Below are 27,667 nucleotides of genomic sequence, written 5' to 3' on the forward strand. Positions count from 1 at the left end.
TGTTTGCTTTCAATCATCTACCCATCCTTCCATTATCTACCGCTCGGATCCTCAGGGTGAGGTTCTTATTCGGACGTGATAAAACAGCGCCTAAAAGGAGGTTACCAAATTGACAATGCATCCACAGAGCTATGTTACAACACAACAAGGTTAGTTTTAGATGAAGTAATTGGATCTTTTTTTTATTATTATTGTGTGAATGCTCCAAAGCATTTACACATATGGTTTTCTACACCAAAATTAATCTATGTATTATTCAACCACTTCTTCTTCTTCTCCAGATTTTGGCGCGCTATACCTTCCATATTTTTCATCTGATTCAAAACGTTCCAACTTCATACTGCTTGGGAATTGCGGGCTTTTCCTTAACAAATTCCAAAAATTCCCAGATTCCCCAGAATTCCAGGTTTTCCGGGACATTGTTTCCCATTCAAAATGAATTGGCCATTTTTTAAACTTCCACCTTCAACACATTCCACCATTCTGGAAATTTTAACTATATTTTTCCAAGTTCAAAAAAATTTCAGGATTTTCCAGAATTCCTGTTTTTTTAAAGCTCTATTTCCACCCTTTTTTCTGCCGACTACACCCACACTTTTTCAACCCACTTCAACCGTTTCACCGTCAAAACATTCCTCTTAATTATAAGAAAAAACAAAGTTGTTTTTTGAACTGGAAAAATTCCCGGTTTTCCCCAAATTCCAGGAATTCCGTAATACCATTTCTCAATTCAACATGTTACTACTTCAACATTTCTCCACCGATTTGAAAAATTAAAAACACCAACCATTCAGACTCATTCAGACCATTCAAGTTTTGTTTTACCATTTAAAAAAAAATTCCCACTTTTCCCGAAATTCCCAATTTTTTCTGAAATTCCCATTGAAATGAATGGGACATTCTTCAGTGTTCCACACGTTCCAAATGTTTCAACTGATTTAAACCATTTCAACTTCAAACTGTTCAGCTTATTCAGGTATCGCGGGCTTTTCTTTGACAAATTCCAAAACTTCCAAAAATTTCCCAGAATTCCAAGTTTTCCGGGACATTTTTCTCATTCAAAATTAATTGGCCCTTTTTCAAACTTCCACCATTTCCACATTTTTCAACTAATTCAAATCATTCCACCTTCAACACATTCCACCATTCTGGAAATTTTAACTACCATTTTTCCAAGTTCACAAAAATTTCAGGATTTTCCATAATTCCTGTTTTTTTAAAGCCCTATTTTCACCCTTTTTTCTGCCGACTACTCCTCCCACACTTTTTCAACCCACTTCAACCGTTTCACCGTCAAAACATTCCTCTTAATTATAACAAAAAAACAAAGTTGTTTTTTGAACTGGAAAAATTCCCGGTTTTCCCCAAATTCCAGGAATTCCGTAATACCATATCTCAATTCAACATGTTACTACTTCAACATTTCTCCACCGATTTGAAAAATTAAAAACACCAACCATTTACCGGTAAACTCATTCAAACCATTCAAGTTTTTTACCATTTTCAAAAAATTTCCCGCTTTTCCCGAAATTCCCAATTTTTTCTGAAATTCCCATTGAAATGAATGGGACATTCTTCAAAGTTCCACACGTTCCAAATTTTTCAACTGATTTAAACCGTTTCAACTTCAAACTGTTCAGCCTATTCAGGTATCGCGAGCTTTTCCTTGACAAATTCCAAAACTTCCAAAAATGTCCCAGAATTCTAAGTTTTCCGGGACATTTTTCTCATTCAAAATTAATTGGCCCTTTTTCAAACTTCCACCATTTCCAAAATTTTCAACTAATTCAAATCATTCCACCTTCAACACATTCCACCATTTTGGAAATTTTAACTACCATTTTTCCAAGTTCAACATTTTTTTCGGGATTTTCCAGAATTCCTTTTTTTTAAGCCGTATTTCCACCCTTTTTTCTGCCGACTACTCCTCCCACACTTTTTCAACCCACTTCAACCGTTTCACCGTCAAAACATTCCTCTTAATTATAACAAAAAAACAAAGTTGTTTCTGAACTGGAAACATTCCCGGTTTTCCCCAAATTCCAGGAATTCTGTAATACCATTTTTCAATTCAACATGTTACTACTTCAACATTTCTCACTGATTTGAAAAATTTAAACACCAACCATTTCAACTCATTTAGACCACTCAAGTTTTTTTTTTTTACCATTTTAAAAATAAATCCTGTATTTCCCCAAATTCCCAATTTCTTCTGAAATTCCCATTGAAATGAATGGGACATTCTTCAAAGTTCCACAACTTCCACATTTTTCAACTGATTCAAACTGTTCCAACTTCAAACTGTTTGGACTATTCAGGAATCACAGGTTTTCCCTTGACAAATTCCAAAAATTCCCAGATTTCCCAGAATTCCAGGTTTTCCGGGACATTTTTTTCCCATTCAAAATGAATCGGCCATTTTTCAAACTTCCACCATTTCCACATTTTTCAACCAGTTCAAACAATTCCACCTTCAACACATTCCACCATTTTGTAAATTTTAATGACCATTATCCAAGTTTAAAAAAATTCCGTGACTTTCCAGAGTTCCTGGTTTTCCAAAGCCCTACACCCTTTTTTCTGGCGACTACTCCTCCCACATTTTTCAACCCACTTCAACCGTTCCACCGTCAAAACATTCCTCTTAATTAGGACAAAAAAACAAAGGTGTTTTTTGAACTGGAAAAATTCCCGGTTTTCTCGAAATTCCAGGAATTCCGTAATACTATTTCTCAATTCAACATGTTACTACTTCAACATTTCTCGACCGATTTGAAACATTTTAACACCAACCATTTCAACTCATTCAGACCATCAATTACCAACTTTTTTGGAAATTTCCATTTAAATCAATGGGACATTCTTCAAAGTTCCACAATTCCCACATTTTTCATCTGATGCAAACTGTTCCAACTTCTAAATCATCAGCCTGTTCTGGAATTGTGTGCTCTACTTCAACAATTCTAAAAAAAAATCAGTTCAACCTCAGCATTGGCGCACTCTAGTTATTTTTTATATTATAGTCATTAGATGATGTCACGCTTTATTAATACATGGCCTCAGGGCAAGCTCTATTATCTTAAATTAAATAGTGTCAGTCATAGGCGCCGATCCTGTGGGTGCTTCGGGGCCCGAGCACCCGCGGACAATGCCGAGCACCCACCGGGGATTGATGGCAAATTATTTCTCACCACCAAGCAAAAACCGTGTATGCTCAGGCCCCTTCTACACTAAGGTTATCCAGGGTAAATCCCACCTAACCTTATCCTTGTCCACACACACACACAATGGTCGTTTAAGACCCCCTCCCCACCTCCGTCCGCCGGCGCAATGCGACCTAGTACGCATGCACGGAAAATGCGCACGTCATAGTCACCTCGAGTGTTGCGCTGTGTGCAAGTTCTTAAATGTAACTTATCTAAACAATATCCAGTGTTGTGGTATTTCAATTAACTGGCCCTATTGTAGTTTAACACACCTGAGCCATCATAAGTTAATCAAATCATTATTGGACACGTGAAAGTAAACAATGTGACACAGAACATTTTACAACAATCAATCGAGGGATCTAGATATCTGGTCAGGACACTCCTCACTCTTTTACCTTCACTTTCATTGGCCATTCGTTTTTGGTGACATTATATACTCTGGACCTAGACGTCGAGTCCGCGACATACATGGCGGACAATAACTGATACAGTCTGCTTTGCCAGTCCAAAAGCATTCCCCGTTTTCCGTAGTCTTCCCTCGACGGCCAGGTAATACAAAGCACACACTACCTTTTTAATCACATCCACGGGAGCCCGCATTCTCGTTGACTCTCCTTCGACAAATGGACAAAGTTTTTCGGTCAGTAGAATCACAGCTGACCTGGACATTCGAAAGTTCTCTTGCCATCTGAGAAGTGTCGTATCCGAAACAGCTGCAATCGCTTTCTCTTAAGGTATTCATGTGTGATTTCCACGAGCTTCTGTACAGACGGAAGGAGAAACAAGGAAATGTCTGGATGACTCCATATTTCCAGTGGTTACCTTCGAGTTATGAAACCGCTTTATTAAACCGCGTTCTTTCTGACGTCACTTCCTGTGTGGGGCGCCGTCTTTCTGGCGTCACTTCCTGTCCGAACTCAGTTTGTAAACGATCAATGAGTCCATACAAAGCTAAGAGCCGGAGATTCAAGAATTACACGGCGCACTTACCCATGTAAAAAAATTGTCCGAGAAGGGGGACCTTAAACGATAGTTTAGTGTGGCTGAAACGGGGCTGAGGCTAAATAATTATTCGTTTAAGTGGTTATCCGGCTTAGTGTAGACCATGGGTGTCAAACTCTGGCCCGCGGGCCAAATTTGGCCCGCTGTGTAATTTCACTTGGCCCTTGAGGCGATATCAAATTAACACAAAAGCTGGCCCGCCGATTATATACAGCGGCGGTGTCGCGGGAACACCGCATTCACCGCTAATTCTCATACTTGCCAACCCTCCCGGGAGACTCCCAACTTTCAGTGTCCCTCCCAAAAACCATCAAGTCTGCTTTTCATCCAGTCCAACAACTGCTGGCCCAGTCATATAATATGTTCTGCTGCTGCACACACACACACAAGTGAATGCAACGCATACTTTATCAACAGCGATACAGGTCACACTGAGGGTACCCGTAAAAAACATATTTAACACTGTTAGAAATATACGCCACACTGTGAACCCACACCAAACAAGAATGACAAACACATTTCAGGAGAACATCCGCACCGTAACACAACATAAACACAACAGCACAAATACCCAGAACCCTTTGCAGCACTGACTCTTCCGGGACGCTACAAGGTGTGTGTGTAGGGGCCGGGGATTGGTGGTAGCAGGGGTGTATATTGCAGCCCGGAAGAGTTAGTGCTGCAAAGGGTTCTGGGTATTTGTTCTGTTGTGTTTATGTTGTGTTACGGTGTGGATGTTCTCCCGAAATGTGTTTGTCATTCTTGTTTGGTGTGGATTCACAGTGTGGTGTATATTTCTAACAGTGTTAATTCGGCCACCCTCAGCGTAACCTGTATCGCTTTTGATCAAGTATGCATGGCATTCACATGTGTGTGCATACAGAAGCTGCACATTTCTTGTGACAGGGCAGGCACAATAGAATGGATGAAAAGCGGACGTGACGGCAGCTCGTAGAGGACGTTAAATTAAGGCAGTGCCTTTAAGGCACACCCCCAAGACTGTGGTCCGGGTGGGCTACGAGATATAATAACTGATGAACACCTTTGTTCGATAATGAAGGTTGCCTCAGCTCAAAGCCTGAGCCCCGATATTAATGAACTAGCATCCAAGAAAAGATGCCAGGTATCTGGCTTGGGCACATCAAAATAGATCAGTGTGTTGCAAACTGAGAAGTTTAAAGCCCTGAATGGTTGGTTTATTCATTGGTATTTTATTTTCAAATTTATTAGCCTGTGGAAAAAGTTAATGTTGATATTTACCTCAGAAGGCTGCAAATAGAAAAGAGGCATTCAATTTTTATTTAATTTGTATTTGATATGCCATTGATATTTTTTAATTATTAATATTATTATTTGAAACTCGATTTTGCATGTCACTATAAAATTATATAAGCCTTGCTTGTTCAATATTCAATGCAAAACTTGTTTGGGTCCCTATTAAAAGGTTAATTTGTTCAACCTTGGCCCGCGGCTTTGTTCAGTTTAAAATTTTGGCCCACTCTGTATTTGAGTTTGACACCCCTGGTGTAGACATCGCCTCAGAAAAGTAGCGTCCGAGCACCCACTGGCAGAAATGTAGATCGGCGCCTATGGTGTCAGTCACTTTTATCAAAATGCTGTCACAAGCTAGTTCCTTTGGTCCCATAATGGCTTATTAAGTATTTCATGCAATTTCGCAAAATGATTCCCTAGCAAACAGACGAGTTTGGTATATGCAATGCTTGGCCGTACGATAACTAAGATGGTCAACAAAATCCTTATTAAAATCTTTGGTCACAACCCAAATTATATGAACATTTGGGCGTACGAAAACGGAGGTACTACGAGTGTATATAATAGAGCTCAGTAATAGCTAGCTTCATTAGGTTTTGTCAAATATACATTTCAGAACAGATAAGGAATTTGTACGGAGAATCATGAACATGTTAAACCAACTTTTTTAACTTTTAGATTCTTCCCATCTCAAGAAATAACAAGGACCGCCTAAAGTCAGTAAAATGTGCTGAAAATGTTCGCAAATGCCCTTGCCAGACATCACCGCCAATAAATCCTCAAAAAAACGGATTTGGGTTGATATGTCACAAAGTCAGCTCCACACAGAACTATTCGCATCGACAAGGAATGTCCAAACCCTCTACACAGGTCTGTCCAAACAGTATTACCCATTTATACTGTATCAGTACAAACTGTCAGGTTTTATACACTCAATGTTCTTTATGTATCTTTATTCAGACATGCAAAAAAACCATCAAGAACAAGCTCTTCACTTTCACTTTACCGAGTATGACGTGTGAAAGTAAGGTTTTTGTTGTACCAGAACTTTTTTATGTCTTTGTGAAACTTACTGTGTTATTCTGAAATGCAGGTGTTCTAAAAGATACCAAGCGATACCTGACGCTATATGAGCAGATGGAAATAAAAGACTACAAAAAAATCTGGTTCATCGGAAAAAAGGAATGTAAAATTCAGAGCCGGACACAGACTGTATCGGAGGAGGCCGAGTCCTTTGATGATGACCAAGGGTTCTATAAAGCAGTAAGTCTGGATGTGTTTCTGTTGCCAGCAGTTTTCTATTTCAGTGTACACTATCTGTGATTTCTGATTTACCGTATTTGCCGGACTATAAGGCACACTTAAAATCTTTTTTTTTCAATCAAAACTTGTCAGTGCGCCTTATAACCCGGTGCGCCTAATGTACGGATTAAATCTGGTTTTCCTAACCGACCTCAAAGCAATTTTATTTGGTACATTGTGTAATGATAAGTGTGACCAGTAGATGGCAGTCAAACATAAGAGATATGTGTAGACTGCACTATGATGGCAGTAAACTACACCAACATTTTATATGTTCCGTTAGAAATATAGAACATTACACACGGCGCTCAAAAATCTATCAAAATGTTTTAGTATGACTTTGGTAATGATGGTATGGTGTGTGTATAAGGTAAGACATATTATTTGGCGTTTTGTTTCGCAATATTATGCACAAGCAACTTTTCTTACCTTCTGGTACCTGCTGATCTGTATTTGGGATCTGCATAAATCCTGAAAAATTGCGCACGTCCGCCTTTGTCGTCCGTGACAACACCGTAGTCGATAAGCTTCTTCTTTTTCTCTATCTTGTTATGTGACATTACTGCACTATGTGGTCTGCCCACACTTAGATCCGCTGCTACAGCTTTTAATGTTTTTTACAGCTCATTTTTATTACTTATTCTGTGTTATGTGTTTTTACGTTGCATGTTTGTACCAAGAAAAATTCCTAGTTTGTGAACCTGTTCACTCGTGTGCCGTTTGCGTTTGTTATGACCTTTCTTGATGTCCATTTTTGTTTTGATGACGCTACAGACGGGAAAAGAGTTAAAGTTTAACATTTTTATTATTACAAATGCTAAACTTCATATAAAGTCTACTGTTATTCAATGTTTTCCTTTTCCTTTTTCTTGAATCGATAAAATCGATCCATTCCCTGTTAAAATAATCTTGGATCGATACCTACTTCTTCGAAGGCAAACATGCCGAGCACAGATCGATATACGTAGTTGAAATATAGCAATGTGAATCGATATATCGATGTATCCATCAATCGTTACACACTCTATTATATGTGTACAACTCCACCAATGGACATTGGAGTGTTACTTTCAAAGGCAAAATTAAAGTATTGCTAGAAACATAATTTTATATGGGACTTTATTGTATTATATGTATAGTACATGTTCCAAAAAGAAAAAAAGCATAAAACACCACCAGAATTAGAGAGATTACAAGTCAAAGTGATGAAGCTTAGTGTTACGCTCATGACTTGGTGTAACTAAACATTACCCTATAAGATAAAGGCAATTGCATTTTATTGATATTTGAAATGTATTCAATGTTTATAAATGAATATTTAAATATACCAAATGTAAAAAAGAGAATAAATATTCACAATAAGATCATTAAATGAAATCTAGTTTGGTTACGCCATCATGAGCGCAACACAAGGTTGTGAACGTTTCAACTACAATTCTAAATAAGATGTCAAAAGCAAACTGAAATCAAATACACACAGCTTAAAGATTGATCAATACCTATTTAAATTTAGTAATACATAAATATGATGATTTATCAAAATATAAAAGAAATATACCTGAACAGAACGCTCATGATGGTTACACCAAAAAGTAACGCTATGAAATGCGTTTTTCCAAGTTTTTGGGGCATTTTTATGCTATTTCCAAGCATCTCCTTTTTATTATCATTGATTTTAAATGGTCAAACTAATGCATATTATATATGCATGCCCTAGTAAACAAAAAAAAATCATATTTATTTTGATTGTTACATTTTGAAGTACATTTGGGTGCGAATGTACCCATTACCAGAGCTGTACACATATAGTATTGTCTCTTGAGAAGATCTAACAAAATATTTGCAGAGATGTTACGTATAACCTTTGTGAGATACTGTATATGTACAATATGCTATATGAGTGCATGAAGTGTATGGTTGTTTGATTTGTAACCCAATTACTGACCACCACAATCCTACACACATCAATGAACTAATCAATCATTGTTTCATCCACAGAGGATTGGAGACCACCTGGCTTATCGCTTTGAGATATTGAGGGTGATAGGAACAGGATTTGCGGGAAAAGTCCTCAAGTGCAAAGACCACAAGACTGCAATGCTCGTGGCAATCAAGATCTTTCGAAACACAGCCGAGTAAGATGTCATCAAACAGACTAGAGTTGTGTAGCTAATTGTGTTGTGTTGACTCAAGGAATTGCATTTTGAATGCAAATAAGAAATAGCCACTAAAGGTTAATTTACTTTTGTAAAATCTTTATTTTAAGATTTTGATAAAGTTGGTACTGATACAGTACCAGTTGAAAGTTTGAATAAACATTCTCATACTTTGAAAGAAAAGGTTGTCTCAACATCAGTGAAAGGTTTTGACATTAGATAATTTCATTGAATGAGAAAACGCTCACAGTAGTACCTCAACTCTGGTTCTGTGACGTTTCTGTGATTGGTTCTTAACTCCAAAGACAATAAAAAAAATCAATCAAAATCCAATTGAAATAAGTTAAAATCTATTTAATTGGTGCTTGCCCCCCTCCAAAAAAAGAGCACAATATTGACATGTAACTTTGTTTTAACAACTTTTATGTAATAAATATTGCATTAAAAGTAATACAATAGAATGGACTTCAAATAACTACAGATGTTTCGGGAAGTAATGTAATAATATTGTACAGTATTTTCAGTGACGTGCGGTGAGGTTCAGGACTGGTGAGGCACTGACTTCATCACAGTCAGATTTACAAACATATGAACCCTAAAGAGTATCTTATTCACCATTTGATTGGCAGCAGTTAACGGGTTATGTTTAAAAGCTCATACCAGCATTCTTCCCTGCTTGGCACTCAGCATCAAGGGTTGGAATTGGGGGTTAAATCACCAAAAATTATTCCCGGGCGCGGCGCCGCTGCTGCCCACTGCTCCCCTCACCTCCCAGGGGGTGATAAAGGGGATGGGTCAAATGCAGAGGACAAATTTCATTACACCTAGTGTGTGTGTGACAATCATTGGTACTTTAACTTAACTTTAACTTTACACATACAAACTAGCACACAAAAAAGCACATTTAATTAAAAAAAAGGTTATTATGGTCTTACCTTTACTTATAAGTGCGGGAACAGTGGTGCTCGTATTGGAGGAGTTGTGAATGAATGAAATATGAAATCCGTGCTGCAGTCTGCAAGTGTACCTAATGTTGTGTCCCTGCAGTCGTTCACGGCTCCTCCGGCGCGAGCATTGTTGTTTTTGCACTTTTTGGCTTCTTGTTAAGTGACTTTTTTTGGGTGGATTCGGTCTTGCACGTGAAGGGTTCGGGTGTGGGCTTTGGTTGGTGTGGCCCTCCCGTCGGGGGGTGCATTCTGCGGCGGGGGTGCATTATCCACAAGGAGGCGGGATTACTGCGAGCCTCAGCCAGTGCATCTTCGCAGCAGTTTTATGATTGCTCAGCACAAGAAATACGTTACACACATACAGTTGTTGACAAAATACACTGTACATTATATACCTCAGCTAACTAAACTATGGAAATGTATAATATAGTTCATATAGCAATACGGTCTCACTGCACAGCAGGCCAGCAGTTAGCCGAGTCATTGCGCAATCCATGTTGAGGCACAACTGAGTGACGTGCCTCAACTGGCTGCTGATCACCGCACAGTCTCTTCTCAGTATCTGAACGGCAAATGTGAAAATTCAGCGATTTTGAATAAATAATAATCTAAAACTGGTGAAGTTAAATGGAAAATAACTTTATAGTATAATCACTGAATACATATAACAATTTAATATATATTTTTTCTTCTCCAGTGACCGCACGTCACTGAGTATTTACCTCGGAGAGTGGACTACTTTGGTATCTCCTTCCAGCTGCTTCTGTCAAACACACCAGCAGCTTGAACATATTTTCATGGTTAGAATTCTGCAGTTTAGATATTATTTTAACATTCTTGACTGGCGTTAGACTCATTCTGCTTCAGTATGATGCAGACTAGCAGTAATATACTCAAATTGCTTCGTCAAGTTTGATTACGATGATTTCCTTTAATTCAATGAATATCATCTGAGTCCATCCATCCTTGGAAAACAAAATGATGTCCACCTCTAGCTAGAAGCTAATGCTAGCGAGTAAAACCAGATCTTTTGGTTGCATCTTACGGGGTTCACTGTGACATTTGCTATAACAACTAATAGCGGGGATGCTTGTACCTCAAATTTTTGCTCACAACTCAAAGCATAACAATTAGCCCAAAAACAGCTCTTATTGCAAAAACACTCTTAAGTCGATATACCACTGTCCAAAAACTTGGTGCAGTATTTACTATATTAAACAATATCAAAGATGACTTACAAACATGATTACTTAAGGTTACTTTAATTTTAGTCGATTTAAAGGGCAGTCACATGGCAAATGGTAAATGGTCTGTATTTAAATAACGATTTACTTTACTATACCTGCTTTACATTATACGTCACATTCACCCATTCACACACACATTGAAACACTGCATTCACATAATGAATGACCATTCTGCACATACTTTGCTTTCAGAGGTCATGAGTTTGCAGAGGCTGAACTAAAAGTTTTAAAGAGCCTGCAAAAGTTGGACAAGAGTAACAAAGCCAATATGGTCCACATGAAGGAGTTCTTCCACTTTCGCAATCACCTCTGCATCACCTTTAACCTGTTTGAGTAAGTTGTTACACACTCTTTGTTTTTTCCCCCTAGTAATGATGAGCAGTTGATAAAAAACATTGGATCATTCAGGATAACTGATTAAATCAGCATGTATTTCATCTTAGATTAACTTGGAAGAGTTCTCTGATATTTTCAGAAAGGACCTCTTTAAAGCCTTAAATCAGAGCAAGATGCGACGACTCCATGACGGAGAGATAAGAAAATATGCAATAGATGTGCTTAAGTGTCTTCAGGTGCTCAAAGTCATGAAGATCGTCCATGGTGATCTGAAACCGGTAAGTAACATTATATATTTCTATTGAAGGCGACCAATTGCAAGTCTCCCCCTCGGGGGCAAGGACCCCCTTGGGCCCCTAAGGGACGGGTCATCGCCTTTTCTGTCCACCCTCTTTGTCATGATCACTCGTGACAGTTTGGACTTGTGTTTGATTGATTGATTGAGACTTTTATTAGTAGATTGCACCGTACAGTACATATTCCGTACAATTGACCACTAAATGGTAACCCCCAAATACGTTTTTCAACTTGTTTAAGTCGGGGTCCATGTTAATCAATTCATGTTCATTGTTTTCCTGTGTTTTGGTATTTAATTCCTTTCCTCTTATTATTACTTTTATTTTTAATTCACTATTGTCTCCACTCTCAGCCACTTTATATCTGCCTGAGCACTGTTTGATCAGTCAATGTCTTTGGAGGGTCACTGCTGTCAACTGACCAAAAACTGTTTTTATCATCTCCGAAATATTTCTAAAGTGAGAAATTTGCTGTCAAAATTGGATCTCGAAATTATTATTCACGCCTTCATTTCATCTTGTTTTGACTATTGAAATTCTCTCTTCACTCTTTTCAACAAGTAAACGCTAAAGAGCATACTTGCCAACCCTCCCGGATTTTCCGGGAGACTCCCGAAATTCAGCGCCTCTCCCGAAAACCTCCCGGGACAAATTTTCTCCCGAAAATCTCCCGAAATTCAGGCGGAGCTGGAGGCCACGCCCCCTCCAGCTCCATGCGGACCTGAGTCCGCTTTCCCACAATATAAAGAACGTCTACAGTAAAGCAGTCCGTCTGCCATAAACAGCAATGTTGTGACACTCTTAAACAGGACAATACTGCCATCTAGTGCATTTGATGAAAGCACTTTTGTGCGTGCCACACATCAATGCATAATCAGAGAGGGTGTTCAGCATGGTTAGAAAGATAGTGACAGAGAATAGAACAAGGATGGACAATTCAACCCTTAACTCAACAATGAGTAGATGAGTGTTATGTGTGTGTATATGTGTAAATAAATGAACACTGAAATTCAAGTATTTCTTTTATTTATATATATATATATATATATATATATATATATATATATATATATATATATATATATATATATATATATATATATAGCTAGAATTCACTGAAAGTCAATTATTTCTTATATATATATACATATATATATATATATATATATATATATATATATATATATATATATATATATATATATATATATATCCATATATCCATCCATCCATCCATCCATTTTCTACCGCTTATTCCCTTCGGGGTCGCAGGGATATATATATATATATATGAAATACTTGACTTAGTGAATTCTAGCTGTAAATATACTCCTCCCCTCTTAACCACGCCCCCGCCCCAACCACGCCCCCCGCACCCACCTCCCGAAATTGGAGGTCTCAAGGTTGGAAAGTATGCTAAAGAGACTTCAGACGGTACAAAATGCAGCTGCCAGACTTTTGACCGGTGCACCCAGAACAGCCCACATCACCCCCATTTTATCCAGTCTTAATTGGCTTCCAGTTAAATTCCGCATTGAGTTTGGTTTTGTCTTGGTTTAATTCGGTGTCCTGTCACGATGACATTCATTTGTTTAGCCTGATCCATTTCATCGATGATATGATATTCTTCATAATAATTATTATGAAGATTATTTTGTTTCACTGATGCTGTGGTTGTTGATATTATTGCTACACTTGGGGGTGATAGTAATGTTGTGATAAAGGTAAATGTTATTACTTTTTGGTAATAATAATCAATCAATCAATCAATGTTTATTTATGTAGCCCTAAATCACAAGTGCCTCAAAGGGCTGCACAAGCCACGACGACATCCTCGGTTCAGAGCCCACAAAAGGGCAAGGAAAAACTCACAACCCAGTGGGATGTCAATGTGAATGACTATGAGAAACCTTGGAGAGGACCGCAGATGGGGGTGTCATAACTACTCTTAATAGTATTATGATTACAATTATGTTAATTTCATACCAAATTGAAAAAGGAAGTTTCCACATCTATCTTTAGTTCAATTCGCCCATTCCTCTTTGCAGCACCTCTCAAGCGCCATCAGGTAGGAAGGGAAGAATCGGTTTACGTCCAGGATGTCTCTGTAAATTACTAGATTATTTTTTTTCCTCTATCCTGACTAGTCTCCCAATTCATGCCACTGAAAAACATCCCCACAGCATGATGCTGCCACCATTATGCTTTACTGTAGGGATGGTATTGGCCTGGTGATGAGCAGTGCCTGGTTTCCTCAAAACATGACGCCAGGCATTCAGGCCATAGATTTAAATCTTTGTCTTGTCAGACCAGAGAATTATGTTTCTCTCAGGTGCATTTTGGTAATTTTTAACAAAGGAATGGCTTCCGTCTAACCCAGGGGTGTCAAACTCAAATACAGAGTGGGCCAAAATTTTTAACTGAACAAAGCCGCGGGCCAAGGTTGATCAAATTAACCTTTTAATAGGGACCCAAACAAGTTTTGCATTGAATATTGAACAAGCAAGGCTTATATAACTTTATAGTGACATGCAAAATCAAGTTTCAAATAATAATATTAATAATTAAAATATATCAATGGCATATCAAATACAATTTAAATAAAAATATAATGCCTCTTTTCTATTTGCAGCCTTCTGAGGTATATATCAACATTAACTTTTTCCACAGGGTAATAAGTTTGAAAATAAAATAACAATGAATAAACCAACCATTCAGGACTTTAAACTGCTCAGTTTGCAACACACTGATCTAATCTGATGTGCCCAAGCCACATACCTGCCATCTTTTCTTGGATGCTAGTTCATTAATATCGGGGCTCAGGCTTTGAGCTGAGGCAACCTTCATTATCGAACGAAGGTGTTCATCAGTCATTATGTCTCGTAGCCCACCCGGACCACAGTCTTGGGGGTGTGCCTTAAAGGCACTGCCTTAGTTTAACGTCCTCTACGAGCTGTCGTCACGTCCGCTTTTCATCCATTCTAACAACGTGCCGGCCCTGTCACAAGATATGTGCGGCTTCTGTACGCACACACACGTGAATGCCATGCATACTTGATCAAAAGCGATACAGGTTACACTGAGGGTGGCCGAATTAACACTGTTAGAAATATACGCCACACTGTGAATCCACACCAAACAAGAATGACAAACACATTTTGGGAGAACATCCACACCGTAACACAACATAAACACAACAGAACAAATACCCAGAACCCTTTGCAGCACTAACTCTTTCGGGCTGCAATATACACCCCCGCTACCACCAACCCCCGGCCCGCACACACACCTTGTAGCGTCCCGGAAGAGTCAGTGCTGCAAAGGGTTGTGGGTATTTGTGCTGTCTAACCCCTCTGCTATATAGGCCTGATTGGTGGATTGCTGCAGAGATTGTTGTCCTTCTGTTAGGTTCTCTTCTCTCCACAGAGCAATACTGTAGCTCTGACGGTGTGACCATCGGGTTCTTCTACCCCGATCGTTCAGTTTAGATTGGTGGCCAGCTCTCGGAAAAGTCCTTGTGGTTCCAAACTTCTTCCACTAACGGATGATGGAGGCCACTGTGCTTATTCGAACCTTCAAGGCAACATAGTTTTCTGTACATTTCCCCAGATTTGGCCTTGAGACAGTCCTGTCTCAGAGGTCTACAGAAAATTCCTTCGACTTCATTCTTGGTTTGTGCTCTGCCATGCACTGTCCAGTGTAGGACCTTATATATAGACAGGTGTGTGCCTTTCCAAATCATGTCCACCCAACTGAAATTACCACATTCGGACTCCAAAATAAATTGTAGGAACATCTCAAGGATGATCCGTTGAAACAGGATGCACCTGTTTTCACTTTATTTTCAATACAGTTTCAAAGATTTCTCAACATCTTTTTTACATTGTCATTATGGGCTATTGAGGACAACATTGAATTTGTTCCATTTTGGAATAGGACTGCAACATAAAAACAGTGGAAAAAGTAAAGCGTTTTGAATACTTGTCAAACGCACAGTATCAAGGGTCATATTCAGCATGTCTCTAAACAAGTGAGTCCTGTGGATGACAAAGACCTCTATTTTGGTCTCATCTGACCGTTTCCCATCCTCCCAAGCTTTTTCTGGGTTATTCAGGTGTTCATTGGCGAGCTTCAGCTGGGCCTGAATGTTTGCCTTCTTGAATAGAAGGACTGTGCAATGATAGCGAGATCTGAGTTCATTACAGCACAGTGTGTTACCGCAATGTTTACCCCACACAAGGTGAGATCTTGCATGGCGCTCCAGAGTGAGAGGGATTGCCTGTTTTGTTGCATTTGTTCCTTATTATAATTATTGCACCAACAGTGTTATCAAGCTTCTTGCTGAAGGGGCACGCCTACTTTTGGGGGATCAGAATGCTTCAAAACACAAATTATTGTATCACCTTTCTCTCGATTTTTCATCAAACCTACCAAGAAAAAATAATGGGCTTAGAGTTTTACCCTTTGTAACGATCAACATGTTAAAAGATGGTAACTACCAGAGACTCTACTATTGGTTTCATTCTATTTCACATTTCTGTTGCAGGAAAACATACTGATAGACAAGGAAAACAATGCTGCAGTGAGTGACTTTGGAGGCTGCATTTTTATGAAAGACAATGGCAAGTGAACTTTTACTACTGAAAATTGCAGGTGATATTCTAAAGTCAACACACTACTGTCAGAGTAATGAAGGATTCAAGGATTTTTATTGTCATACGAGCACACTAGCACATTAAATTGGACAAAATTGAGTACCCGAGGTCCCAGATGTATCCCAATGAGTACTGACAGACCGATAGTATGTACATATTAGAATATAAATAGAGTAGGATATGAATGACATGGGTTAAAAGTAATGCATTTTAATTAGAATACACAGCCCAAAACCAGTGAAGTTGGCACGTTGTGTAAATCGTAAATAAAAACAGAATACAATGATTTGCAAATCATTTTCAACCTATATTCAATTGAATAGACTGCAAAGACAAGATACTTAACATTCGAACTGGAAAACGTTGTTATTTTTTGCAAATATTAGCTCGTTTGGAATTTAATGCCTGCAACATGTTTAAAAAAAGCTGGCACAAGTGGCAAAAAAGACTGAGAAAATTGAGCAATGCTCATCAAACACTTATTTGGAACATCGCACAGGTGAACAGGCTAATTGGGAACAGGTGGGTGCCATGATTGGGTATAAAAGCGGCTTCCATGAAATGCTCAGTCATTCACAAACAAGGATGGGGCGAGGGTCACCACTTTGTGAACAAATGCGTCAGCAAATTGTCGAACAGTTTAAGAACAACATTTGTCAACGAGCTATTGCAAGGAATTAAGGGATTTCTCCATCTTTGGTCCGTAATATCATCAAAAGGTTCAGAGAATCTGGAGAAATCACTGCACGTAAGCGATGATATTACGGACCTTCGATCCCTCAGGCGGTACTGCATCAAAAACCGACATCAGTGTGTAAAGGATATCACCACATGGGCTCAGAAACACTTCTGAAAACCACTGTCAGTAACTACAGTTTGTCGCTACATCTGAAAGTGCAAGTTAAAACTCTACTATGCAAAGCGAAAGCCATTTATCAACAACACCCAGAAAGGCCGCAGGCTTTGCTGGGCCCGAGCTCATCTAAGATGGACTGGGGGTGTATTAGTGCCCAAGGCATGGGTAACTTACACATCTGTGAAGGCACCATTAATGCTGAAAGGTATATACAGGTTTTGGAGCAACACATGTTGCCATCCAAGCAACATTATCATGGACGCCCCTGCTTATTTCAGCAAGGCAATGCCAAGCCACGTGTTACAACAACATGCCAACTTCACTGGTTTTGGGTTTTGTAGAATAAATAGAAAATAGAATCGATTGTTTCTGTATAGCAAAAAGAATGTCAAAAATATTACAGCAAACCAAACTAATGATATCTGTTGCTACAGAGCACCATCAGACTTCTGGCCCTTAGTCTGGTGCAGTGGCGATTGCTCTAAGACTACAAGGGAAGCTCATATTCCCCTAATATGTCAAAAAGTAAGTGGTAAATATTCAATTTCATAGACAAAATTTGCACTTTGTTCAGAATCAGCTACTTTCCCGACAGCTGAGGCGACTTTCTTCTCATGCATCTCTGGAGCATGGGGTGGGTTGTTCTACTGCAGCCAAACTACAAAATCATTACAAAAAAGCTTGGTTTTGTTCCACCCACAGACACAGCGCGTCTCTGGAAGTGTATTGAAAAAGGGGTTGGCCTCGGCTGGCCTGGATGCTGAGCTTTTGCATGCATGTTTTGATCATCTGTCTAAGGCGGGGGTCGGCAACCCGCGGCTCTAGTCTTTAGCGCCGCCCTAGTGGCTCTCTGGAGCTTTTTCAAAAATGTATGAAAAATGGAAAAAGATGAGGGGGAAAAAACATTTTTTGTTTTAGTATGTTTTCTGTAGGAGGACAAATATGGCACAAACCTCCCTAATTGTTATAAATCACACTGTTTATATTAAACATGCTTCACTGATTCGAGTATTTGGCGAGCGCCGTTTTGTCCTACTAATTTTGGCGGTCCTTGAACTCACCTTAGTTTGTTTACATATATAACTTTCTCCGACTTCCTAGGACGTGTTTTATCCTTTTTCTGTCTCATTTTGTCAACCAAACTTTTAACTTTGTGCATGAATGCACAAAGGTGAGTTTTGCCGATGTTATTGACATGTGTAGAGTGCTAATCAGACATATTTGGTCACTGCATGACTGCAAGCTAATCGATGCTAACATGCTATTTAGGCTAGCGATATGTACATATTGCATCATTATGCCTCATTTGTAGCTACATTTGAGGTCATTTAGTTTCCTTTAAGTCCTCTTAATTCAATGTATATCTCATGACACGTACACTATCTGTATGTAATATGGCTTTTAATTTTTTGCGGCTCTAGACAAATGTGTTTTTGTATTTTTGGTCCAATATGGCTCTTTCAACATTTTGGGTTGCCGACCCCTGGTCTAAGGTGTAATCCCTTTTTGATTGACATAAAATAGAAGAATCATCCATCCATCCATCCATTTTCTACCACTTGTCACTTTCGGGGTACACCCCGGACAAGTCGCCACCTTATCGCAGGGCCAAATTAGCCATCTTGAAATTCAAGCCACTGCCAAGTTGATAGGGAGAATTTTACAATCCTTCAAGTGATGTTTTCTATGTAAAATCCTTCAAGTGATGTTTTCTATGTAAAATCGAGCATTTTTACATCATTTATCTGTTATTGGAGACTGTACGTTTGTTTAGAAAGTAGCTGAAAAAGAGCTTCCCCTACTTGTAAGACCAGCAGGTCTGGTGGTCTTACTTTCAGATGCTCTGCAGCCTTCTGCCTGAGGAGATCAAGGACAGCCGGTCAGCTACAAATTGTCACAAATAAAGCTCCAGGGTGGCGAAATACAGTAATTCTTCATCTCAGTAAAATTATATGTCTTCTAAAATGTTTTTAACACGATATAGAAAGATATACAGCCCCAGTAAAATGTTTAGACACATCATTGAACAGCATGAGTGTCAGTTCGTGGACCTTGGGGTTTGTTTTCCCGGAATGCAAAGGAAAGTTGGCGCGGGCAAGGCGTGAATGTGAGCACATATTTATTAAAATATTAACAAACTACAAAAAAAGGAAGCAAACAAAAGGCGCGCACAATGGCGGAGAACAAACTTGGCTGATGAAACAAAACTAGAGAGACTATAAACATGAAAACGAAAACAACACTGTGGTGTGAAACAGCATGAAAACTATGGCATGGAACTATGGCTTGGAATGAAAGGTAGCAGAGGTAGAAAGGATAATGTCACCAGGACGATCAAGAGAAACAGACAGGTTTAAATAGCAGTGACATGATCAGTGAACACAGGTGCGTGACTCAAAACGTGAAACAGGTGAAACTAATGGTTGCTATGGTGACAAAACAAGGGAGTGAAAAGCAGGAACTAAGTGTACAAAACCCAAACGGAACATAACTTAAACAAAACATGATCAACAGACATGACAATGAGAGTATTTTTTGTCTTTTGACTGGTGGAGTAGAGGCATACACAAAGTGGACAAAAAGAGTAAAAGGTACTGATTTGACCTTTGATTTAAGTGCTACTGAACTAAAACTAGTATTACTGGAATTAAAATGTACAGTACGTAATTCGACCTCGGTATCTTTGCAATAACAACATCCATCCATCCATTTTCTACCGCTTATTCCCTTTTGGGGTCGCGGGGGGCGCTGGAGCCTATCTCAGCTACAATCGGGCGGAAGGCGGGGTACACCCTGGACAAGTCGCCACCTCATCGCAGGGCCAACACAGATAGACAGACAACATTCACACTCACATCCACACACTAGGGCCAATTTAGTGTTGCCAATCAACTTAACAATAACAACATATTGCACTTTATTTTAGTGGCACTTCCGGTTTTATGTGTTCCCCTTCAGCACCTTTACACCTGGTTCCTATTGTCAATCAAGACTATTTAAATTATCTGTGTTGTTTGCATGTATTCAATGTGGACGTTTCTCCTGCCGCATGTGTTGCACGTAAGTTTTTGCTGTGCTCCAGCATTCCGTTTTTGTTTACTTTGTAGCCTGTTCAGTTCAGTTTTGTTTTTGCATAGTCTTCCCTGTGCTCCCAGAGCACTTCCCAGCTGCTCTTGCCTTTTGTTTGTTCGCTTATTAAAAACATTTCACCTGCACGCTGCCTCATCGGCCTTTCTGCATTTTGGGAACATGCCTATTATCGCCGTCACCCTTGCGTCACGGGATCAGTTCATAGTCTGCAGATGATGATGACAAATTGCAAGAGACATAAAAAGAATACAAGAGGATATATTAATAGCAAACTGTTGTCTTTTAAGTATAAGACAAAAATCAATAGGAAAATAAAAGTAATTGGATTTGTAACCTGACACAAACTATATATAGAATGAATTAGGACCAGAATCCTCATCATACTGGAAAAGTATAATTACCACTATGGTAAATTTATTTGCAATTAGATTGTTAGGTATAGAACATTCCACAAGTTTCCCCTCGGTATACATTGAGTTAGAGACAGGAGGTATCACAAATACTCTCCAAACCAGCTTTTGGCTGGTAGGAATGATGTCTAGTGATAGTGCCAAGAAGACGCCAGACCTTGAAAACCTGTTACAAACTACGACAGACGCTGAAATAATAAATGCAATGTTTATGTTTCTATGATCTACCACAGACAGACCAACGGTTTATACTCTACCGTACATGTCTCCAGAGTTGCTCCTTGGCAAAACCTCCACCCCCGCCACTGACATGTGGAGCCTGGGCTGCATGTTGGCTGAGCTCGACAGAGGCTACGCTCTCTTTGGTGGCCAGACCAAAGCAGACATGTTCTATTCTATAACGAGAGTAAGCCTGATGCATTACAATATTAAGCTTTGCCTTACACTTTATACATAAAGCTGACGTGCAAGTTATTGAATGTGAGTTATTTTTAGGTTCTGGGTGCCCCACCAGGAGAAATGCAGATTGAAGCAAACGACAAAAAATTTGGCATTGGTAAGCAAAAACATTGCTCAAATGTTGGCAATAATAATGTTGGCAATAGTAATAATGCCCTTTAATATTATTGTAAAGAAATATTTTACAAACCTCGTTTCCATATGAGTTGGGAAATTGTGTTAGATGTAAATATAAACGGAATACAATGATTTGCAAATAATTTTCAACCCATATTCAGTTGAATATGCTACAAAGACAACATATTTGATGTTCAAACTGATAAACATTTTTTTTTTGTAAATAATCATTAACTTTAGAATTTGATGCCAGCAACATGTGACAAAGAAGTTGGGAAAGGTGGCAATAAATACTGATAAAGTTGAGGAATGCTCATCAAACACTTATTTGGAACATCCCACAGGTGAACAGGCACATTGAGAACAGGTGGGTGCCATGATTGGGTATAAAAACAGCTTCCCAAAAAATGCTCAGTCTTTCACAAGAAAGGATGGGGCGAGGTACACCCCTTTGTCCACAACTGCGTGAGCAAATAGTCAAACAGTTTAAGAACAACGTTTCTCAAAGTGCAATTGCAAGAAATTTAGGGATTTCAACATCTACGGTCCATAATATCATCAAAAGGTTCAGAGAATCTGGAGAAATCACTCCACGTAAGCGGCATGGCCGGAAACCAACATTGAATGACCGTGACCTTCGATCCCTCAGACGACACTGTATCAAAAACCAACATCAATCTCTAAAGGATATCACCACATGGGCTCAGGAACACTTCAGAAAACCACTGTCACTAAATACAGTTTGTCGCTACATCTGTAAGTGCAAGTTAAAGCTCTACTATGCAAAACGAAAGCCATTTATCAACAACATCCAAAAACGCCGCCGGCTTCTCTGGGTCCGAGATCATCTAAGATGGACTCATGCAAAGTGGAAAAGTGTTCTGTGGTCTGACGAGTCCACATTTCAAATTGTTTTTGGAAATATTCGACATCGTGTCATCCAGACCAAAGGGGAAGCGAACCATCCAGACTGTTATCGACGCAAAGTTCAAAAGCCAGCATCAGTGATGGTATGGGGGTGCATTAGTGCCCAAGGCATGGGTAACTTACACATCTGTGAAGGCACCATTAATGCTGAAAGGTACATACAGGTTTTGGAACAACATATGCTGCCATCTAAGAGCCGTCTTTTTCATGGACGCCCCTGCTTATTTCAGCAAGACAATGCCAAGCCACATTCAGCACGTGTTACAACAGCGTGGCTTCGTAAAAAAAGAGTGCGGGTACTTTCCTGGCCCGCCTGCAGTCCAGACCTGTCTCCCATCGAAAATGTGTGGCCCATTATGAAGCGTAAAATACGACAGCGGAGACCCTAGACTGTTGAACGGCTGAAGCTCTACATAAAACAAGAATGGGAAAGAATTCCACTTTCAAAGCTTCAACAATTAGTTTCCTCAGTTCCCAATCGTTTATTGAGTGTTGTTAAAGGAAAAGGTGATGTAACAAAGTGGTAAACATGCCCTTTCCCAACTATTTTGGCACGTGTTGCAGCCATGAAATTCTAAGTTAATTATTATTTGCAAAAAAAAAATAAAGTTTATGAGTTTGAACATCAAATATGTTGTCTTTGTAGCATATTCAACTGAATATGGGTTGAAAATGATTTGCAAATTGTATTCCATTTATATTTACATCTAACACAATTTCCCAACTCATATGGAAACGGGGTTTGTATGTAAGACACTGACATACTGTACAGTAGCACTCCTTTACAAAACCAATTTTTTTCCCCCCTAGCAAATGACAATCATTTTAAGCTGTTTACTGGCACTTTCTCTTGTGTAACTTTGAAGATTTGCAAGTTGACACAATGCTGTAGATTCATTCACGTGAATAATCAATCGTTGATGTGCATCTCTGAAATAGTGTCCCTTACTTTGGGAAACTGTTTCTGACTCCACTGTTAATGCTACTTAATAATAACAGTTGGTTAGATTCAGCAGCAAGTTCCATTTTGCTCAAAGGTGGTGTTTGCAACTTGCTCAGTTACAAAACCCAAAACCAGTGTGTAAATCGTAAATAAAAACAGAATACAGTGATTTGCTAAACCTTTTCAACCTATATTCAATTGAATAGACTGCAAAGACAAGATACTTAACGTTCGAACTGGAAAACCTTTGTTATTTTTTGCAAATATTAGCTCATTTGGAAGTTGGTGCCTACAACATGTTTCAAAAGAGCTGGCACAAGTGGCAAAAAAGACTGAGAAAGTTGAGGAATGCTCATCAAACACTTATTTGGAACATTCCACAGGTGAACAGGATAATTGGGAACAGGTGGGTGCCATGGTTGGGTATAAAAGCAGCTTCCATGAAATGCTCAGTCATTCACAACCACTTTGTGAACAAATGCGTGAGCAAATTGTCGAACAGTTTAAGAACAACATTTCTGACGCAAAGTGTAAAAGTGTTCTGTGGTCTGATGAGTCCACATTTCAAATTGTTTTTGGAAACTATGTCGTCTGGACCAAAAAGGAAAAGAACCATCCGGATTGTTATAGGCGCAAAGTTGAAAAGCCAGCATCTGTGATGGTATGGGGGTGTATTAGTGCCCAAGACATGGGTAACTTACACATCTGTGAAGGCACCATTAATGCTGAAAGGTACATACAGGTTTTGGAGCATCATATGTTGCCATCCAAGCAACATTACCATGGACGCCCCTGCTTATTTCAGCAAGACAATGCCAAGCCACGTGTTACATCAACGTGGCTTCATAGTAAAAGAGTGCGGGTACTAGACTGGCCTGCCTGCAGTCCAGACATGTCTCCCATTGAAAATGTGTGGCGCATTATGAAGCCTATAATATCACAACGGAGACCCCCGGACTGTTGAACAACTTAAGCTGTACATCAAGCAAGAATGGGATCGAATTCCATCTGAAAAGCTTAAAAAATGTGTCTCCTCAGTTCCCAAACGTTTACTGAGTGTTGTTAAAAGGAAAGGCCATGTAACACAGTGGTGAACATGCCCTTTCCCAACTACTTTAGCACGTGTTGCAGCCATGAAATTCTAAGTTCATTATTATTTGCAAAATAAAAATAAAGTTTATGAGTTTGAACATCAAATATCTTGTCTTTGTAGTGCATTCAATTGAATATGGGTTGAAAAGGATTTGCAAATCATTGTATTCCGTTTGTATTTACATCTAACACAATTTCCCAACTCATATGGAAACAGGGTTTGTAGTTGTAGTAAGAAAAAACATTATTTGTGGACTGTTGCTGAACAAAGCCCAGTTATCATACTAAGAATGATCTTATGTAACTTTTTAACTTTTTTTTTTGTCATGCAGGCACTCCAGACATTGATGTTTCAAAGCAACCTAAAAATGCCTCGGCCATTAAAATAAGATCCAGCAATCCAAAGTTTCTGGATTTCATCATGTCCTGCCTGGAGTAGGTGCTCATCCTCGCAGTCATTTTTCTAATGATTTGAATGTCTTTTAGAGTCGGTCCATTAAGTGCATGTATATCATTTATCAGATATGATACAAAGAAGCGCCTAACACCAGAGCATGCTTTGCGTCACCCGTGGATCCTAAACACAGACACAACCAAACCCATGAAGACTGCTATTAAAATGAGTGAGTCAACCCTAATTCACTATTTGTGCGATACCACAGATTTTTTTGATTTCCGACCCGATACCGGTTAGTATCAGCGTTACCGAATTTATACCAATACTTTGTGAAAGTATAACTAATGAGTCAAAAAGTAGCATATTTCAAGTGTTACTGCTCTGGCGGAATCATCTTCAAATTGAATTGTAAGCGGACTTTTGATCGTATTTATTGAATATTTAGAATGCGTTAAAAAAAAGAACATCCATCGACATGTCTCTCAATGATTGTGAACGATTCCAAAAAAAAGTGCAGTGCCCCTTTAAGAAGGCCTGATTTCAAATAGTATGTCATTATTATAATTGTGAGCTGGATAAAAAGAAAAGAAAAACATAGCCATATTATGTGTCCAGAATCTTAACGGTGCTCCTGGACTGAACCAGTTAGGAGTCAGTTACAAAAAAGAGCTGCACTCGGTGTACAGCCCTAATTCTGAGTGATTCATTTTAAGATTTGGTATCAGCGGCATCGATATTTCAGTATTGAGCCGCACGTCACTATTCACTATAGTTGTAAAGAAAACCTTTGTGATTGACACTTCAGTTGGAATTAGACAAGCAAACCTTTTCTCAGTGACCAAATAAGTTATATGCAATGCTAATATTCAGCATAATTGTATTGAAATAACGTAACCAAATGTTTTAATTAGGGATGTCCGATAATGGCTTTTTGTCGATATCCGATATTCCGATATTGTCCAACTCTTCATGACCGATACCGATATCAACCGATACCGATATATACAGTCGTGGAATTAACACATTATTATGCCTAATTTGGACAACCAGGTATGGTGAAGATAAGGTCCTTTTTAAAAAAATAAATAAAATAAGATAAATAAATTAAAAACATTTTCTTGAATAAAAAAGAAAGTAAAACAATATAAAACAATTACATAGAAACTAGTAATTAATGAAAATGAGTAGAATTGATTGTTAAAGGTTAGTACAATTAGTGGACCAGCAGCACGCACAATCATGTGTGCTTACGGACTGTATCCCTTGCAGACTGTATTGATATATATTGATATATAATGTAGGAACCAGAATATTAATAACAGAAAGAAACAACCCTTTTGTGCGAATGAGTGTAAATGGGGGAGGGAGTTTCTTTGGGTTGGTGCACTAATTTTGTGTTTTTTATGTTAATTTAATTAAAAAACAAACAAACAAACAAACAAAAAAAAACCCGATACCAATAATAAGAAAACCGATACCGATAATTTCCGATATTACATTTTAAAGCATTTATCGGCCGATTATATCGGCCTGCCGACATCTCTAGTTTTAATTGCAACTTAAAGCATGACAATTGGCCGAGAGACAGCTCTTATGCAAAAACACTCTTAAATTGGGGCATTATTATTAAGTTGAGGTACTATATCAACTGTTTGAGAGCAGGAGCAGAGAAAGCTTTCGTGGCGTAAAAGCACACATGATTATGAGCACAACTTATTACTGTATATAACATTTTCAAACAGGTTGATGATCAATGTCTTACCTGCCTCCACACAGGTGTCAAAGCTGCCAAAAACAGCTTACTAAAGAGAGACAAAATGCCACCACCGCTGTTGAAGTCACTGGCACAACGTAAAGAAGTGACCGCTTAACCCTTGAAATTGGGCGCACACAATATATATGTATTTATTACAATTACATGCATATATATTTATATATATATATATATATATATATATAATGTATATCAGTACATTGCAGCAGCAGCAAACTTGGCTGAGTCAATAACAGACCTCAGAGGGGCACTGGGAATGGATCTAAGGACCAAAGCATCCGGCCCAGCCAAGACTTAGGAAAAAGCAAACCTGTGCTGTGTCTGGATAAATAACAACTCAGTGTCCCATGCATGGATACTACAACGATTAAAGACTGCATCCTGATCATCTTCATCATGACCTCAGTGCTGAAACAACAGCTTACTCCGAGACTATTGCACATTTTGCCATCAAGTGTAGCATTTACCAAAGGAATGCACATTTTATTCCTTCCTACTTACCTACTGATATCTAAAGCGTACACTGATAATGTATCAGGAGAAATTTGGTCCAAGAATACCCAGGATTCTAACCAGGATATGGATACTATTCCATGATTGGAGAACCCACCAGCTACATCCTAGACCTGGATAGCATTTGGCTCGTATGCCAAGATAGCGGATATAAAAAACAGCTACCAGGGTCTGACTTTCTCCAAAGTCAATGAGCACCATCATATGGATGCAACGTGATCAGCCACTTGAGATGTCAGCTCAATGATAACAAGTATTTTCCATGTGTATGTACTACAAAACCCAAAACCAGTGAAGTTGGCACGTTGTGTAAATCGTAAATAAAAACAATACAATGATTTGCTAATCCTTTTCAACCTATATTCAATTGAATAGACTGCAAAGACAAGATACTTATAGTTCAAACTGGGAAACTTTTGTTATTTTTTGCAAATATTAGCTCGTTTGGAATTTGATGCCTGCAACATGTTTCAAAAAAGCTGGCACAAGTGGCAAAAAAGACTGAGAAAGTTGAGGAACGCTCATCAAACACTTTTTTGGAACATCCCACAGGTGAACAGGCAAATTGGGAACAGGTAGGTGCCATGATTGGGTATAAAAGCTCAAATCATTCACAAACACCACTTTGTGAACAAATGGGTGAGCAAATTGTCGAACAGTTTAAAAC

General features: G+C 38.8%; 1 protein-coding gene across 1 annotated transcript; it reads left to right on the top strand.

The window, feature by feature from the left end:
* Positions 1-116: 116 nt before the first annotated feature.
* On the top strand, positions 117-26,584 carry LOC133612786 (dual specificity tyrosine-phosphorylation-regulated kinase 4-like; the record flags this gene model as incomplete). Its single annotated transcript, XM_061970477.2, has 13 exons — positions 117-149; positions 6,162-6,353; positions 6,444-6,507; positions 6,577-6,746; positions 8,784-8,920; positions 11,328-11,468; positions 11,611-11,749; positions 16,314-16,389; positions 21,012-21,184; positions 21,274-21,334; positions 24,649-24,751; positions 24,839-24,939; positions 26,490-26,584. Coding segments are annotated over 13 exons (1,485 nt in total), but the record flags the coding sequence as incomplete, so codon positions are not given.
* Positions 26,585-27,667: the final 1,083 nt, after the last annotated feature.

This window comes from Nerophis lumbriciformis, linkage group LG10, assembly GCF_033978685.3.
Source record: "Nerophis lumbriciformis linkage group LG10, RoL_Nlum_v2.1, whole genome shotgun sequence".
Taxonomy (NCBI): domain Eukaryota; kingdom Metazoa; phylum Chordata; class Actinopteri; order Syngnathiformes; family Syngnathidae; genus Nerophis; species Nerophis lumbriciformis.